Source organism: Bactrocera neohumeralis, chromosome 5, assembly GCF_024586455.1.
Source record: "Bactrocera neohumeralis isolate Rockhampton chromosome 5, APGP_CSIRO_Bneo_wtdbg2-racon-allhic-juicebox.fasta_v2, whole genome shotgun sequence".
Taxonomy (NCBI): domain Eukaryota; kingdom Metazoa; phylum Arthropoda; class Insecta; order Diptera; family Tephritidae; genus Bactrocera; species Bactrocera neohumeralis.
This window is the reverse complement of record NC_065922.1, coordinates 59,699,107-59,715,929: the sequence shown is the minus strand read 5'-3', so window position 1 is coordinate 59,715,929 and position 16,823 is coordinate 59,699,107. Positions and strand designations below refer to the sequence as shown.

The window sequence follows — 16,823 nt, the reverse complement described above, 5'->3', positions numbered from 1 at the left end:
GTATAAGTATATATACTCTTGAACTGAAGAACCTCCTCTATAACTAAAAATGTTCACTTATTCGTTTAAGATATCTGTTCGTATGCAGAATATCTAAATTTGTTTAAAATAAAAACATTAGTGTTTCATAATGAATAAAAGTGAACATATGTAGTTCGAATATACATATACGCATTTCTGCTCCGAAGCATGATTTTAAAAATTAAATTAAATTTAAAATATCATTAATCATCACCTTTTTTATGATTTTTTATAGAATGAATTTCGATGACCTCGTGCAAGAAATGGATTCCGAAGTTTAATGCTCACAACCGTTGAGCCCCCATAGAGGTTGTATTGAACATAAATATTTTTCATTTTTTAATAATATTTTTTTTACAGATAAAGTGTTTAAAAAAATATCTTACAACCTAGTTTGCGCTCCTCGAGTAGAACCATCACAAATTGTGGTACCGTCACCATCTTCTGGCGGCCATGCAGGTGTAATGTATTATTATATACGAGTAAATGTATTAATATTTGCTTTATAAAAATACATTTTTGTTTTTCAGATATAATCCAGAAGCTGGATGCCATTGAGACCCGACTCACTGCCATTAAAAAGTCCCTAACAGACAAAGTAAGTAACGCAGTATTACATTACCAAATTAAAACAGAAGCTAATTTTTATATTTTAATTTTCTAGATGCCAGAAAAGGCCGAGGTGCAGGCGCAAAGCAAATTATTGCGCGAATGCCGCGTCATAGCGGCAAAGACGCATCATTCAATTATCCGCATCACCGGTGACTTGGAGGACGAACATTACTTGGAGCTCGCTTCGAAGCTGCCTATGTCATCGGAAGAGCACGTGCGCTTCGTAGAAGACAAACTTTTACAAAAGGAAAGCACGGATGCTATGGTAAATATTTCGTTTTTAAATATTATGCGATTGTAATATAATTTACTGTGTTTTTTTTACAGATGCGGCTAATATTGAAGTCAAAGAGCGCAAAAGGCAGTGTGGACGGCGTACTGCGTGGTATATTTTCTAACGATCTAATGTACCACTACACTTTAGAGGGGCGCAAGGAGAAGGAATCCCTACTAAAGCTAAAGTGCGTAGGGTTAGTTTTTGGTAGGTTTTTTTTACTGATATATATTTATCATTTTAGATATATTTCCTGACAAGGATAAAAACACTATCTGTGGGGAGCTCCGGAAATTTGTGGCCTTAAGCGACAATCGTTTTAAGCAAAAAAAAACATAAACTTAAGGCAAAATTAATATAAGTTTTCTTATTATTACTTATATATATTAGTTTTAAGTTGTAAATATTAGTTTTAAGTTATACAAATTGGTTTTAAGTTGCACATATTTGTTTTAAGTGGTATATATTAGTTCTAAGTTGTACATACTAGTTTTAAGTGGAAGTTTCTAATTTTACTTTTATAAATATGAATTTTTAGAACTATAATTTTTATACTGAAATAAACTTAATTTGTATTATTTTTCTGCCGAATGTAACAATAATAGGCAAATTATTAGTTTAAGTAAATATTTGATTATTTTGATTTTATTATTAAATAAAGCGAAATAATAAAAAAAAACTGAATTTTATTTAAAAGAATTGAATTTGCTAGAAGTAACAAATGGGTAACAAATAATCTTGTTACTGCTTATTCCTACTAACATGTTTATATGTTATAGGTAACAAACTGATAACCAAAATAACACTAACAGATATTCGGGTAACAAATACTTTTTGTTATCCATAACACATAGGTAAGCTAGGCGCTAACAAAAGAATTTGTTACCCGTAACATACTGTGAAGAGATTTGCTACCAAATGCATGTATTCTGTTAGAACAAGGCAGCATGCGATATTTGCCATTGGTTAGAGCGAGATAACCATTGAACATCAAATAGCTATGTGTTATTTTTTTCCCACTCTCTGAACAAAAGTAACAAATATTTTAACGAATGCAAAAGTGAACAATAACAAGTCGCTTACACGTTTGCTAACAGCTACCCGTCTTGCAGGGATCTGTCCATTTTGTATGTAGACAATTTCGTTATTGCCATACCTTTCACTTCAATGAAATTTTAATATTGTGTTCAAAGTGAAATTTTTTATGCAAAAATGATGTAAATAGGTAAATTTATTTGTTTTAAATTATGAATTTTTATTACAAATTATATAACAGAGCTATTTTATGCTTCTCTTTGTAAAATAACGTCAGGTTTGTTAGAGCTTTGAAACATTTTGCATTTAACGAGTGGAATCCTCTCCTCTCTGCTCTCTTCTCTACTGTCGTCAGCAAATTTAAAAATATTTTTAAATTAGCGAGAGCGACAACTGAGAGCCTGCTGTCATGTAGTCGTGTAGCTGTCTAAATAACTGTGTCCATAAGAATGTGTGTATTTTAGTATTTGAGAGATGTAGCTTGAAATCTGTCGCTCTCTATGTGTTCAGCACAATACTCATATTTCAATGAATGAAATGTTCGACAGTGTTCGGTTTGTATATCTTCCCCTATACCCTGATTTACTCGTGCAATTCTATTCTATTTCAAATACATATGAATTTCCATTTTTTACCCATCGAAAATTTGTAACATGCGCACATGTTCAAAACTGATGAATATTTTTTTTTACCACACATGATTCAAATCAATCCAGCAGAAAATTTGCTGTACTCGTGACTTACCCGTAATTACACATTCGTTCGATTCAAGCAATCGTCGCAACGCTATGAACTGACATGATACGATTTGAACCGAAGTTAGCCATACCCTTTACTCGTTCGTGATTGCCGAAGAACAGATTGTTCATGTTGCATCAAATCAGTTGACTCTGGCGTGTTCTCGAATTGATCAACAATGTTGTCTATGATGAAATGAATTGATTTGATTGCGTTTTTGGCACGACTGTCGGTTGCATCAGGATTACTCGGGAGCCATTTCAAGGTTTTCATTTTGTGTGATTTGGTACTCCTCTTGTGGAAATAGAGTGCTTGTTTTCCTGATTTGATAGCGAACAATAGGCCTAATGTCATTGATAATCCGTTAGTAATCGTCTAAGTCAATGGTGGGTATAATTTTGTAGTACCCGTTCGAAATTTTCGGTATTCCCTGTTTTATTGTGACTAATGGGCTCTTAACATATATTCTTAGATGTGCACAGTAGTTGCAGTTAAGCATAGTAACAACCTAAGAAGCCAGTTTTTTAAATTAAATTTAATTGCATTAAAAGCTCACCATAAAATAAGGCGGTACATGACCCTGGCATTCCTAAAAAATGTATGGAAAATGTAGACGGTTTTGGACATGTGTAAGTCATACGAGATGTTCGCAAACTTTTGAATATAACTCCAAATTTTTCATAGGTGAAAAAATCAAGCTTCTGGGGGTAGGCAAATCACCTACTTTTAAGAACGATAAGTTCAAAAAGACTTTCCGAATCGATCGTTCCACGTTTCAATATTTGGTTGGTCGTTGCTATTTCATTGGAAAAGCGAATTGGTATCGGGCTTTATTCATTAGCTTCATAGCAGAGTATAGAACAGTGGCAAGGTTATTTGGGATTGGTAGAACAACAGTAGGTAAAAAAAATGGTTCTTGAGGTGTGTAGGGAAATTTGTACCGTATTCCAAGAAACAATGTTGGACGGGTATCCACCAACACAAGCTAAAATCGAAGAAATTGTTAATGGTTTTGAATAATTGGTGTTTCCTCAATACTATGGAGCTATTGATGGATGTCACATTGAAGTGAAACCTTCAAAATGTGAAGTTTCAGATGATTTCAATTTTAAAGGATGGTATTCAACAATTCTCTTTGCTGCTGCAGGCTATCGTTATAAGTTCACCTACATATATAAACATATGATTACCTGGAAGATGTAACGATTCTTCTATTTTTGAATGTTCGGCATTAAAGGCTTATCACATGAACAATGAGCTATTTGAAAGACATTTCAAATTCATTGAAGGTGTAAAGGTACCGATTTTACTTATTGCGGATTCAACGTTTAAGCTTTCGCCATACGTAATGAACCGTTTCCGTTTTCAGTTGACCAAATAGAAGGTGAAAAAATATTCAACAAAAAATTATCTTCTTGATTCTGAATTTGATGCAATGAAGGTATCGGTAAGTGAACACTCCATTAGCAAAATACCGGGTAGTGAGTCATCGTTCGCTGAAGTACAGGCTGATGATCGTTTTTTCGAACTAATAAAAGATGAGCAGAAAATGATGCAGATGTATTTAATTAAATCCTTAGAAAATGAAGAAAAAGTAATCAAGTTACTAGAAGAAAACATCACATTGCTTTCACCGTTAATAAATAAATAAACATTTTATATTTATTTTGTACATTTGTATGGTATTACAATTATACTAACGGGTAATAAAATTAGTCATTAATGCGTTTCTTACAGCAATTCCACTGTTTTTGGTATCACTTACGGAAATGCTTCTTTTTGGCTGCTGCCATTTACTTTGGATGTCTGACTGCTGAATCCAACACTGATTGATGTTATCGTTTCTGTTGTTGCAATATTATGCATAATACAGCATGCTTTTATAATTGTGTTCATATTTTTTATGTTAACTTTCAAACCTTTCCCAATTTTGCGAAATCGCACTTTCAGATGACCAAATGCGTTTTCAACAACAAAGATTCTTCACAATTCGGCTCTAAAAACAAATGATAATAATAATATGTATTTTTAAATAATGAATTACATACCGTCAATTGAACTTTCGTCCATTACTTCAAATAAATTGTTTGCTTTAAAGCTGCCCAAAACCTTATGCACTTCGTTGTAGAACTCCCACTTTGACGGAGATCCGCCAATACGACCAATTTTACGTTTTTCTTGCCTAAAAAATGTTAGATTTAGAAAAATTAAATAAGAATATTTCGGTAAATGGATTGGTTCTTACATACCTATATCTTTTTTTAGATAAATTATTTAACCGCGTATGCATCTCTACAGCATTCAAACATACCTCGTGCTAGTTTTTCAGTTGTGCGCAAATGTTTTGTAGCACATGATTATTTTTGTGAGTTCCTCGTAGATTTTCCATGTTTTGGCCCAAAACTTAAATAAGGGACTTCGTCTCAGAAGTCCCTAAATAAATGCGCGTTTTTTCGTATTATTTTCCATTTTTCGTTTATTATTATTTTTTGACAGAATATTTCAAGGAGCTTTTGTGTAAAAGCTTTTAGCAAACTTTGCTATCTTTTTTTAGCTGTGTTTATACAAATACCACAATGAAACGTCATAGTATTGTTACCAGCGAAATACTACTTTGCTCATATAGTATTTTGCTAATATTTGGTGACACATATGTACTATATGGTATTTGTACCTGTCTGTCACGGGTATTTTTGTCTTTGCCTCTTGTCTCTATCTTAAAAATTGGTCTGTTCTTCTTTTTTATTTGTTTGTTTTTTGAAAACTATTTTACCTGGTTGTTATTTTTTTATTTTATTCCTTTTTCCATTGTGTCAGGTTAACATTTTCTTTTGATTCCTAATAAGCTGTTGACAATGTCCTTAAAACTTTTAGGTCTTGGTAGTTTTTTCTATTAGTTCTTCCAAAAAAAAAAAATGTCGGCTGGCTTTCTGTTTGACGCTGAATGAATCGTATTATTGTATCTATCTACAGCGATGGTAATAATTTCTTTAATTTAATAGTCAGTATATTCGAAGGCATCTCATTATTTCAATTATAGTAGAGTGCACGCGTTCTATGGCTTTTCTATGTTTTTATCCTAAAAAATTTCACAAATTTCGAAAATTTATCTATGCACGATATACATATATGTATCTTTCACCTGCGACTTCAATAATATCCATGTGGAAGATTTCGGTGGGTGTAGCTTGGATTTCGGGTTTGCAAGCTCGGCGATCGTATTTTTACAGTGACAAATTTCACAAGTTTTTGTGTAATTTTTTATTAGCTTGGCCATTTGAGGAAAATAATATTTTTCCAATATTTGTTCCTTGTTTTCTGTCCCATGCCGATGCGCTCTTTTCTTCTTCTTTGATAATCTGAAACTTATCTTCATCACTATAAACATCTTTTACAATTCTTTGGTAATTCTAATTTTAAATTGTGAGAAATATTTCTTGTAATAAGGCCATGTATTGTTCCGGAATTTCGACTCCATTTACTATATATGGGTTAAACATATTTTTTTAAATGCTTTTTATGGTTTCTTTATTAAGATATGTTTCTGCTATATAGTGTCTAAGATAATTTAGATGGGGTTCTTAATGACTTTATAACTCTCGTCCTTCAGAAATAATTACACAGGCCAACACTCAATTTGCTTCTTTGAATTTATCAACTGATTCTATCAGCTCTAGTTTTCATGATATAGCTTTTTTATACCCTCCACTTATGACCTCCAATTATGGCCGTCTGTTTTTTTCCAAATTTTTTTTTCATCAACATTTTTTATTTGCTCTTATAGTTATTGCCAAAAGAATGACCAAATTTTTTAAGTATTTAAGAAGTAAAACTTTTTCATAGGAATATAAAAAAATAAAAAGAAGTAAAACTGTTTCAAACAGATTTATTAAAATAAAAAAAAATCTCACAAAGCATTAAAAATATAATATATATTTATATATATAATTCTAGTTACAAAATGTAAAGCTTCTTTTAAGAGACAATCTGGAATGAACAGCCGGATCAGAGTCTCTTTGCAAATTCCAACAGTAGTCTGCCATCATATGTGTATCCCACCTTCCCTGGTACCGATTCTCCATAATTTTGATATCTTGGTGAAACCTTTCTCCTTATTCTTCGCTTAAGTTACCCAAATTTTCGGGAAATCGGTCCAAGTGACTGTGCAAATAATGGATTTTAATACTCATGTTGAAGCCAAGGTCTCTGAACTTATCCAGCGTATTCTCCACTAATTGAACACAATTTGAAGCTTTATTATTTCCCAAGAAATTTTTTATAACTTGCACGAATGATGCCCACGCATTTCGTTCAGTTTCGGTAATTGACTTATTGAAATCGTTGTCATTCATATACTGCCTTAGTCCTGCTCTAATCTTATCTCTACTTAGATTAGGCATTTTGCTGCAAATATATGCAAAACATTCCCCATCGCGATTCAGAGCCTTAACAAACTGCTTCATGAGTCCTAATTTGATATGCAACGGTGGTAGGACGATCTTTTCACGTGGAGCTAAAGCTTCATTTACAATATTTTTATCGCCAACAACCATTTTTTCTTTCGTAGGCCAATATTTTTGCTGCAAATGTTGTTGCTTGGATCTGCTATCCCAGAGACACAAAAAGCAAGGGTACTTAGTATAACCACTCTGTCAAATGATCCATTGGTGGTCTTGGTATTTTATCTTTTTTATCACTAATGCAATGTTCTATTCTTCTTTCATTGTTGTGGAGTGCGCAATTGGAATTGATGCATACACATTGCCGTTGTGCAATAAGACGCACTTCAAACTTCTCTTGGAACTGTCCACGAAGAGACGCCAATCGCTAGGTAGATACTTGGATAGCCCCATTTCCTGCATAAGACCATTTATATTATTACAAAACACCAGATTGCCTTCCTTAGTAAAAAATGTTAAAAAAGCTTTATCCCTGGTGCGGTAATAAGTTAATTTTGTTCCACGTTCTAACAATTTCTTATCATTTAACCTCGAAGATAACACTTCAGACGCTTCTTTTGATAAGGCCAAATGTCGAATTAAGTTATTCAACTCGCATTGATTAAAACGTTGAGGAATAGTTTCTGTGTCTTTGAAAACGCTGTCGCAATCACTTAGATCATAAGCGGAATTATGTTCAAACTCCGAACTCGGCTCTGGAGAATCATTCAGTTTTGGAATGGGAACATCTTCGAAATGGGGAATTGGACGGCGTGCTGACGGTAAATCGGGATACTGCCATTTATTTCGATTTTTCCTATTAATACCACCAATGCTCACTAAACCGAAGTAACAGTCGTCCAAATGATTTCTGGGCTCTCTCCAAACCATCGGCGCACCAAACTTAAGCCTATTTCGTTTTCCCTGGGTCCACTGTCGCAAATTTAGACAACAAGTATTGCACACAATGTGTGGAGCCCAGCTTTTATCTTGGTTACCAAGACCAACTCCAAAGTAATCTAAATACGATTTTTAACAAATTCGGAAATAGGTCTTATGTTTTCTTTAAAGGTGTATTCTCCACAAATGTAACAAAATGTGTCAGCGTAATTTTTACACCGTTTCTATTGGAAGTCATTTCTATTTAGATCAACCACTTCTTACAAGCAACTAACTTCCGATATGCAATTGGAGCGCAATAAGAAAAAATAACGTCCTCAATAATATTATATAAATACAATTCCCGTTAATCAGCTAGCAACTACACAAAAAATAATATTTTCGGAAACTGCTTGTACCGAATTTTATATACCATCCAGTAAATGAGTTACTAAGTTAAATTAACCGAATTCATCAAAAAAGCATAACTATAAGTTGACTGGAGGGTAAAATATACTTATGAAACGAAATAAATATTTGAATTAAAATAAAATTTTAAGGTAAAAATATTTACAATATTTTAAGGTAAACATAATTTTGGCGAAATTTTTTTTTCAGGTCATAAGTTAAGTGGAGGGTATAAAAAAGCTATATCATGACAACTAGAGCTTATAGAGACAAACTGATTACAGATTTGAATTCAGCGCGCCCAAATTAACTAGAATCAGTTGATAAATTCAACTAAGTTTTTTAATTTTGTCGGGCTGTGTTATTTGTGATTTAATCAGAAGATGTTAAAACCTTAATTTCCGTCGGTAGCCGGGATAAAGCGTCGGCAACATGGTTAGTTTTACTGGGTTTGTATTCTAATTTATAATTATACTCTTTTATTCCAGCCTTCCAACGCTGAAATTTTGCATTGTTATTACTATTAGTCAAGACGAATGTAAGAGGTTGATGGTCGGTTAATATTTTTATTTCCTTTGCTCCATATAAATAAGTCCTAAGTTTATCAAGTGTCCATTAGATAGCAACCATCTCCTTTTCAATAGTAGAATAATTGTCTTAATTGGTTTATCTTTGCCAATTTCTCTTTCTCAAAGAACAGCTTCAATAGCTATTGTTAAAATGAAAGCTTTTGTGAAGTCCGAAAATGTAAGAATTTCTGAAGACATAAGTAATCCCTTTAAATCATTAAATGGTTTTAAACATTCGTCATCTAGTGAAATAGCAATTTGTGCGAATCCTTAATAAATTACCTGTAATAGGAGGCTAATCCTAGAAAGCTTTTTAGCTGCTTCCGTTGCTGGTGCAGAAAATAAGTGATTACTAATTTGTGGGGGACTAACCCCATTTTCTAACTCACAGATTCTGGTGCTCATAGCCCTTATTTGTTCAATTTTCAAATTAAGGGCGCCTACTTCTCTTGTGCAGGCGGTTACAGGTGAATTTCTTTGGTTTGGTTCTCGTGCCACACCAGAGGATTATTATTTTTATTGAAACACTTTTAGGGTTCTTTTTTTTGCACAGACTTTTTCAATTTTTGATAAAAATCACTTAGTTGATGAAAAGTAAAGACAACTTGAATTTTCGTATTCAGCTGAACCCGATTGATTTATTGAATTCCGCATTTTATTATAATTTTGCTTATATAGTTACAATATACAATATTGTCATATTGGTAACATATTTTTGCTTACATTACTACGGCTTAATGTTAATACAAAATATATTTTTGCTTACGATGCTAAATTTACAATTTTTGGTTATAGTTTTTATTTAATTATTTATTTTGCCTCTATCACTTCCGTTCGCAATAACTGCGTGATTCGTTGCGTTTTTAACTTTTTGTAGTTTTCGTAGTGATATCGACTCTCTAGTCATCCGCCAGGGTTTTTATTTAGAGCAGAACCCACATATGACATAGCTCTTTACGTAATTGCACATTCGGGGAAACCAGAAGAGATTGAGGATTCTGTTTATTGTTTTCTCATACGACGTGCCTTATTCCTAACTATCTGGAACCTTATCAGCTTCGGAACAACCCATATTGGTTTGTGTCGTCTTTTCGATATAACGTTGATTTCTTTGCGTATACGTAATATTTGAATTTGAACTTTTCAACTGGTTCCAATCGCGAACGCTTGAAGCTAATAGCTGTGAAAACGTTTTGCGTTGTCTGTAGTGAAGCAACTAAAATATGATATCGGATGCAGTTGTTTATTCTCGAATTGCAGCAAAAAGCGGCCTTACGAGCGTAGAGCTTCCATCTGTATGTAGTTCGTGTTCGGTTTCGATGCGGTAGCTCACTATAGTTGGTTGCGACGATAACGCGATTCAGTTGGGAATTTAACTGATGCCCAAAAATGTTATCGTTTGCGTGAGCAGCTCACATTTGTTGACTTTCAATGTAAGTCCACACGCCCGTAGTACATGGAGTACACGGGAAAGTTTTATGTACAACTCGTCGAAGGAGTTGCTGCCAACTAAAATGTAGTGCAGCACGTCGCCTGTCTCCACTTGTCTTTGGATTTCTGCCATGAGTCTAGTAAACAAAGCTGGTGTATTCTTCAGCCCATACGGCTTGCGTTTGAACTCGTACATGCCGTCCGTTGTCATAAAAGCGTGTATTTCCGGCTATTGGGTGCCATTTCGATCTGATAGTACCCACTTTTCCAATCGAGCGAAGTATCGAAAACGTTATGCTTAATGTAGTCGTTCTTCAGGAATAAAAATTTTTGTTTCTTTGTCATCTTATTAATACGTCGGCAATCGATACATAACCCATCACTTCCACTTTACTTCTTTACTAGAACAACGAGGCTTGCCTATTCGGATGTCGATTTCGTTTCGTTGTTGTTGTTGACCTTGTCACGCTGCGTTTGCTTACAAGTTCGATGCTAGCTTGAACTACATACATACATATATAAGGTTTACCAATATCTTTCAGCGCACTAGAGAAAACATCGGCGTATCCTTCCAGAAGACTTTGCATCTTACATCGTTCGTCGTCTGTACTGCTCGTTTGTTTCCGAAGATCGTGCGACTATTTTCAATATCCAATATTTTCAATATCCTACCTCTCCGCAAATGCCTTTTATGGTACTTGTAAGCAACATTTTTCTGCTAAAGCGTCGATGCGTTTTGCTATTGACCTGCGAATGATACTGTATTGGCTGCCGGGGCACCTTTCCGATTACTTTGGCGGACCCGAATTTCCGTATAAATGGGGTATATGCGGATAGGGGAGCTTCTCCAGAGGAGGAAAATATATTAATCTATATAAATAAAAATGAATCGCCAAAATGTATGTACGCTCATAACTCAATAACGCCTGGACCAATTTGCCAATTCTTTTTCTTAAATGTTCGTTAAAGTTCAAAGATGGTTTTTACGGCGAAAAAAATTCGAATAATTTCCGGAAAACCCCTAAAAATAGCCTTTTTCTTTACCCCCATACACACGTTACATACATACATACATACATATGTATATAAAACTGAATGTTTGTTTGTTAGTAACACTAAGAGAACGGTCGATGAAATTTTTAAAGGTTGTTTGTTGTGGATCGGGAAAGGTTTAGAAACAAATACCTTATACTTTTCATGAGGAGAAGTCGGAAAATTGGATAATTCCAAAAAGTCACATTATTCATACACATTTTTTTCAATTTTTGTTTGTTTTGTTTTTCAAAATTTTTGGATTTGTAAATTATTTGAATCGTTCAATTGCGGTCGCTTGCTTTTTTATCCCGGCTATCCAAAGGAAAAATTATTGAAAATTATTCAGTGAAAACTTTATGTGTGTTTCAGACGAAGTGATCAATTACTGCTTCAAATTTGTACGAAGCCACGAAGAGGTCGCGCTAATATTTGTCGGCGTTCTTTTTGCCATCAACGCCAAAGAAAGGCAAGAAGTACTCCCAAAATGCGATGGCATACGTGCGGACTTATGGATCGCAGTCAATCAGCTAGCGATCGTAACGATATCACAACACGACTTTTTAAACAATATGTAGCTGCGCTGTTTGACGGTCTTTAGCTTGAAGCAACCTATGGTATATATGGTGCTGTTAGATGCTGAATGTATTCTGTTGCGCGTTGCCGCACGCGCACATTCTTCTTTGGATGCGGATGGTGATTACACCAGATCAAATTGATGAAATCATTTCAGTGGAAATTCCTGATTCGGAGATAGATCCAGAATTATACGAAGTGGTGAAAACCAATATGGTTCATGGACCTTGCGAACCTTACAATCCCATTTTGGTTTGTATGTTTGACAATAAATGCACGAAACACTACTCATGTGCTTTTCTTTCGGAAACGGAAATGGGAAATGATGGATATTCTCTGTATCGGCGTCGCTCACCAGACGACAATGGCAGAACATTTAGCATTTAGAGGCGTGAATATCGACGTTAACAACACATCGAAGTTGACAACACATGGATCGTACCATATTCGCCACTTTTGTCTAATTCATTCAAAACTCATGTCAATGTTGAATATTGCAGATTGGTGAAATCGATCAAATACGTTTACAAGTACGTCACTAAAGAAAGCAACATAGCGGTTATTGGCCTTGAACGATATGAGATCAGCAGTATCGAATGGGTGTGAACTGCAATAAAACGCTTTGTAGGATATTTACTTTTGCAATTCATGAAAGTTTTCCGACTGTTGTGCGTCTCGCGGTTCAAATTCATTTAAGTCACTGCGTATTGTGAATGGTACAATGTGTGCAAATTTTTGAGAAGCATGCTAGCAGTTGTATTTGCTGGAATATGATAATCACTGGAAACAAACGAAGGACAATGCGATAGTTACTTCGCATGCCACTGAAGTTCGCATACTTTTCGCGAAGATCATTTCGACATATCAGCCTTCAAATTCGCGTTAATTATGGGATACGAAAAAATGACATTGCCGACGACATTTTCATTGTATTCGCTTAGAATTGGAAATGGGCATCACGAATGTTTATCCGAACATTGGTCAAATTATCGTAACTGCAATTGCTTGAGTGCACGCGCAATTTTAGCTGCCAAAAATACCGATGTTAATAACTCAAACTGGAAGATTCAAAGTCAAATTCTGGGAGGTTTGCGCTCATATAAATCGATCGATCGTTTTGACAAGGAAGACGAAACCGTAAATTATCCAGTGGAATTTCCAAATTCTTTGGAGAGGCTTGGTATGCTCTAACATCATTTGCGTCTCAAAGTTGGATCTGTCATTATTATGTTTCACAATCTTCATGCGCCGAAACTGTGTAATGGAACCCGACTGATTATGACGCAGTTATCGAATACAAGGGACAGCCATTTCAGTTCAAACGTATTCAATTTCTAGGGAAAATTGCCTTTGCGTTGACAATCATCAGGATGCAAGGAAATCGGAAAATGCTATGTTTTTCACACGGCCAGAAACCCAACTTCTCTGTATATTTACGCACCAGAACAGAAATCAAAAAATTATGTTTATTAAGTTGCGCTACATTAAAAAAAATGTAGAAAAATCGAAAATAAATCATTTCATTTCATTCATAATTTCACGCAGGACAATATTCAATTACCTATGCTTACTCTTATTTAAACTACTCACACTTTACATACTTTCTCCAACTCTACACCCACACGTTCGCCCCCACACTAAACATACATACAACATATTCCCGAACATACATTATTACCTCTACTCTCTCCTACACTCATTAATATTACTCTAAAATAGTTAAGCTTTTAGCTAATAAGAATTTTGTAAAGAGTCAGTTGAATAAAGACACTTGAAAGAAGTAAACGTTCAACATCGTTTCTGGCACAGTCAATTGCGCGCACTAAAAATTTAAAATAAAAAGTTTTGGAAAAAAATTTAAAATAAAAAGTTTTGGAAAAAAATTTAAAATAAAAAGTTAATTACATAAAGACATAACGTTCGAAAAGAACAAGTGTTTTAAAATCAAATTTATTGTAATTAACGTGACTCGAAAAGAGAAAAGCTTAAGAACTTATTTTCGGAAAGAAAGTTAAAAACAAAAAAAATTTAAATAAAAAGTTAATTACACAAAAGACAAATCGTTCGAAAAGAATATTTGTTTTAAACTAAAACTTGTTGTGATTAACGTGACTCGATAAGAGGAAAGCTGAAGAACATATTTTCGGAAAGAAAATTTAAGAAAAATAAATTACTTTTAAAAAAATAAAAAGTAATGAAAACGACAAAATGTTTCCATAAGAACTTTTGTTATATTGAAATCCAAAAAAAATTAAAAATTTTTTTCGATATACATAATTGAAAGAAAAGAAAAAAAACTGTAATCAAAAGCCGTTTCAAAAAACAGTAAATAATCCGTTTTAGAGAGAAATCATTCTACGAGTATTTGAATAATTTCTGGCACTCAAAGAGAGCTTACGGCAGAACAGAAAAAAAAGTAACCAAATCAAAATTAACCAATAAAAAACAATGAATAAAAAGCTGGAACAACAAGAGAGGTATTGAAGTTCTTACACGACAACGAAGGCAGTAAGAAAAAAGGAAACTGCAAAAACAAATCAGAGCAGTACAACGCTTGCATGGAGATGTATAGTTAGAGCACAAGAGAACAGCACGTTTTTTTCCCCTCTCGTCAAGAACTAAAGCCGAATTCATCACCTTCATCAACGCAGCAGCAAATCTTGGAAAGAAAAGCAATTGGAAGTCAAAAGAAAGTTGGTCACACTTATGTACATACATATAGGTGTATATGGATACGTATGTATATAATTTGCATTAAGAGCAATTGTCTACATACCCGTTAAAGCTCGTAGTTTTAAAAAAGTAAAATTTATCCATTTATTTGGCATTTTATTTAATTTAGTTTAGCAAATATGGATAGTTTAAACATTAACGTAAAATTTAAGCTCATTTCCACCAACATAAATAGCATTCCTTCATATGACGGAAAAAGAGATGCGCTATTAAATTTTGTACAGCGTATAGATTACATGTGTCCAATGTTAGACAGTTTTACTGATGAAGAATATAAAATTCTGTTAGTTGGCCAGATTAAAGATAAAATTATTGGAAGTGCTAGAAGATCTATTTTAATTAATGGAAATTCACTTACATGGCCAGAAATAAGAAAAGTCCTTATAGATAATCATGGCGAAAAGAATTCAGTTGATGAACTTATTGATAAAATTAGAATTTGTAGATGTACTTCTACAATTGAAACTTTTTATAATTCCCTTAATACTTTATTATGTCGGTTAAATAACGCATCAACTTTTTGTTGCAACAGCTCTTCTAGTATAAATAGTGAAAGCAATGCTAGGATTGCTTTAAACTCATTTAAATATGGTTTACCCGTGCCTGTCAAAAGCATTATTGTAGGCAGGAATCCAAAAACTTTAAAAGACGCATATGAAATTATAAAATCAAATGGTTACTTGAACTATAAACATCACCAAACAGCTCATGGAAAGAATAACTGTGAACATAATGTTAATAACATGAATTTTTCTTCTCATAGGCAACATAATAATTATAACAGAGAAGCTAATATGAGCAATTATGTTAATCAACAGAATAGTCAGCTATTTAATTACAGCAATAGAGCAAACGATACATTTATTCAGAACAACAACAATATCATTAATAACAATCAGCGACAAAATAACTCAAACAGTGCAACACTAAACTCTTCTACTCAACTCAGTTTTAATAGCAACTACAGCAACCAAACATACAGAACTAATCTCAGCTCGAGTAGTTTTTTTAATCAGAATAATAATAACAATAATGAACGACTGTTAAATAACAGAAGTAATAATCGTTTTCGCAGTGAAACAGTTGTAGAACCTATGGAAATAGGAGTCAATGAAAACCAACAAAATTTTCAATTAGAGGGCAAAGGAAGTTACCCTACTTAACTAAAACTTAAATTCATAATAGTTACAGGTGCAGAATTTAGTATAATAAACCCAAATATTTGTAATCCCAAATGGAGAATAAAATCACGTTCTATTACTTTAAAAGTTATAAAGCGAACTGTTACTACAGACGTACAGTATAGCTTTCCATTTTTTAAAGAATTTCATAAACCAAATTTTAATGTTAATTTCCTAGAATTTAAATTTCATAACTATCTACGATGGTCTAATAGGTAACAATATATTGCTTAATTTGAGTTGTAAAATCGACTACGAGAATAGAGTTTTAATAACAAAAGATGCAACATTACCAATTTATTTTTGCGAAGAAGAAGAATTAATAGTAGATGATTATCAAAAGAATAAACATTTGGAAATATTTATTAATTAAGAAAAAGAAATAGTAGAACATTCGTCACTTAGTATGTTTCCTAATCATTTAAATTCTAAAGATCAAGAAGTTTTAAAGACTGTTGTAAATAAGTTTAAAGATTTTTTTTTTTAAAGATGGTGAAAACTTACCTTTCAGTAGTGAAATTCGTCATCGAATAAATACAAAAACTGACACTCCTATATATAGTAAACTGTATAGGTACCCTGTCCTACATCGGGCAGAAGTGGACAGGCAAATACAGGAAATGCTAGCGCAAAATGTTATATCTCCGAGTTGTAGTCCTTACAATTTCCCATTATGGGTTGTGTCCAAAAAACCAGATAACAGTGGTAAGCAAATATGGCGAATTGTAATTGACTACAGAAAACTAAATGAACAAACAATAGACGACAAGTTCCCACTTCCAAATATAGAAGGTTTATTTGATAAGTTGGGAAAATGCTTTTATTTCAGCACAATTGATCTTGCTAAGGGATTCCACCAGATTGTGGTGCACTCCGACGATAGGGCTAAGACAGC

At 33.5% G+C, this 16,823-nt stretch overlaps 1 protein-coding gene across 1 annotated transcript; it reads left to right on the top strand.

The window, feature by feature from the left end:
• The first annotated feature begins 256 nt into the window (after positions 1–256).
• LOC126760194 (uncharacterized) lies at positions 257–1,358 on the top strand. Its single transcript, XM_050475666.1, has 6 exons — positions 257–330; positions 382–480; positions 552–619; positions 686–898; positions 961–1,094; positions 1,152–1,358. The coding sequence occupies exons 4-6, from the start codon at positions 686–688 to the stop codon at positions 1,162–1,164; spliced, it is 360 nt and encodes a 119-aa protein (XP_050331623.1). The 5' UTR covers positions 257–330; positions 382–480; positions 552–619; the 3' UTR covers positions 1,165–1,358.
• The last annotated feature ends 15,465 nt before the right edge of the window (positions 1,359–16,823 follow it).